Consider the following 2,284-nt stretch of genomic DNA (forward strand, 5'->3'; position numbering starts at 1 on the left):
GGCGCGCCTGTGTGATGCCAGCAGATGGGCGGCCTGTGGTGACGCCCTCGCGGGGATTGAAAATAAACTCCATCCAAAGAGAGTTTGCCTTTTGTTGTCCGGGCGTTGTTCGGTGGTCACTGGGTTGGGTGGTCTCGTGCGTAGAAACGCCGCTGAAAACCCTGCTGTTGCAAGCGTTTGCGGTTGTCCGAAACTGTTTCATTTTCAGATTGCCCGCGCCCACTCGCTTTCACTGTCTCGCTCACTCACATGGTTAAGGAGAGAAAAAGAGCTCCACAAACGAGTGTGGCCGCCGCCCTGGCCACACTTTATGCAACCCAATATATATTTAAATCCGCCGGTCGCTCACGGGCTTATGCACATCGCTCGGCTCCACGGTCACGTGTCCCGATTTCTCATCAGCGTGGCTCTACTGTCACATACGGCTGCTGAGCGAGCGAGAGAGACGACGGGGAGGAGAGGGGAGGGAATAGGGATTGGACGCGAGCTGGCCCCTACCCTCTCCAGACCCGTTCCTGTAAAGTCCCATAGCCGCGAGGACTTGACCGTAGGGACAGTCAGGGACCGACCGTCACCACAAAACTCCCCCCTGCTCGAATCCGCTCCTCGAGGGTACGGATATCAATCCGAGTGGCAGCTGCCAGGCGCCGCCAGCTGGCCGCGCTCTCCTGGGAGACCCCTTTCCACCACCGCCCGCCAGAAGCATGAGAGGCACGCTGGTAATGCCAGCCCCACCTGGACCAGACTGGATCCCGCTGCTGGGGCCCGCCCACTTTAAGGGAAGGGGGGGCACGTCCGTTCGGAAATAGAAGGCGTAGTAGTACACTGTTAAGAAGTTGCAGCATTATTACAACTTTTTGTATGCTAGCTTGTTTTGAGCATAGCGCAGTCAAATTACAGCTTCGGTTGTACAACTGCACATACAATGACTTAAATCTCCCCAGTTGCGTACATCTTGGTGGCAATCGCGCCCAACAGCAAAAATGTTTACAACTGCCCGTCGGGCAATTGCGAGTCGCACAAAACATGTTCTGTGACTCCGTGGGCTTTTCCTACTGAAAAAAATGTAAACCAACCGACTGTGTCGACACTCACCACACCGGTGTTGGGGTCCTTTGCGCCGTTGGAGAAGGTGGAGGCGAGCGTGGACGAGCAACTCTCGTCGTAGTGCGCGTTCTGGCCGTCGTTGATGGCCGAGTTGATGGACACGGTCCACATGGACGCGGCGTAGCCGTCGCAGTTGCAGTCGTCGTCCTCGCCGCCGTCGCCGCTCGCCCACACGTAGATGTTGCCCAGGCCGTTGCGACCCTGCAAGGGAGCGATGGCTTTAGGAAAGCGGAGGGGCAGAAGGAGAGCAATGGAATGGAATGGTGGTGCTTGTGGCTGCGCGATGGACCGGCTGTGCTGTGTGCACGCGCCGAGGGAATACTACTTTGGTAATATAGGTAATATGAAACTGTGAATGAAGTTATAGTGTAAAATTGGTGTAATATTGCAGTAGTATTGCCAATAATTTGAGTTATCGATGTAACATTATTGTAATATGCGTAATATTGATAATATCGACGTAACATAAGCCCGGAGTACGCAGGAATGTACCGGACTTGATGACGGTTTAATGCTCACCTCGTTGACGCCCCTCACGATGGCGCGCATGGTGGCGTTCCGCGGGCCGTCCACCGTCTTGCCGTCGTCGGTCGGGCCCCAGGACGCCGAGTAGATGTCGATGAGGTGCGGCTCGTGGCCCATGGAGTTGGCCTCGATGAGGTCCGTCATGTAGGGCTGGTCCAGCATGCGGATGCCTGACAGAGATGTACCGTCGTTACACAACCGGGGGCCTTGCGAGTGCGGCGAGGAGCTGGGCGGTGGGGAGGAGGCGATGGAGATTGCGTGATAGGAAGGAAGAAGGATGGCGAGGGGAGAGATGAGGTGGAGGAGCGGGGAGAGCGGCTGCGCCAGAGGAAATGGGCTGCTCTCCCGACTCTAAATGACGCTCTTTTCCTCCTGCTCCACCGACAGCCCCCTGCTTAGGGTTGCGAAATTACCGGTAACAATCAATGTTACCGTAAATTACGGTAAAAATCGTAATTTACCGGAAATTTTGGAAAAATTGGAAAATTTCAATTTGAAGTAGAAAAATTGGCAAATATACTATTTCTTGGCGATCGAAATTCGTGTGTACTGCCTAAAAAGTGACGGAATAGCCGGTCTTAGCTATACTTGTTGGAATATTTGTGTTTTTCATCTTGTTCTCATCAACATCAGTTGTATATAGAGTTACCAG

At 54.0% G+C, this 2,284-nt stretch overlaps 1 protein-coding gene across 1 annotated transcript in view; it reads right to left on the minus strand.

Annotated features, from left to right (window-relative positions):
• LOC113203115 (neuroendocrine convertase 2) overlaps positions 1-2,284 on the minus strand; it is a 9,296-nt gene that overhangs the window by 1,982 nt on the left and 5,030 nt on the right. Inside the window, exons 5-6 of the mRNA XM_052276024.1 lie at positions 1,627-1,983; positions 1,096-1,308 (exon numbers count right to left, since the gene is read on the minus strand). Of these exons, the coding sequence (XP_052131984.1) occupies positions 1,096-1,308; positions 1,627-1,983 (570 nt within the window). The remainder of the gene's footprint in view (positions 1-1,095; positions 1,309-1,626; positions 1,984-2,284) is intronic.

This window comes from Frankliniella occidentalis, unplaced genomic scaffold (assembly GCF_000697945.3).
Source record: "Frankliniella occidentalis isolate FOCC.00 unplaced genomic scaffold, Focc_3.1 Scaffold1411, whole genome shotgun sequence".
Taxonomy (NCBI): Eukaryota; Metazoa; Arthropoda; class Insecta; order Thysanoptera; family Thripidae; genus Frankliniella; species Frankliniella occidentalis.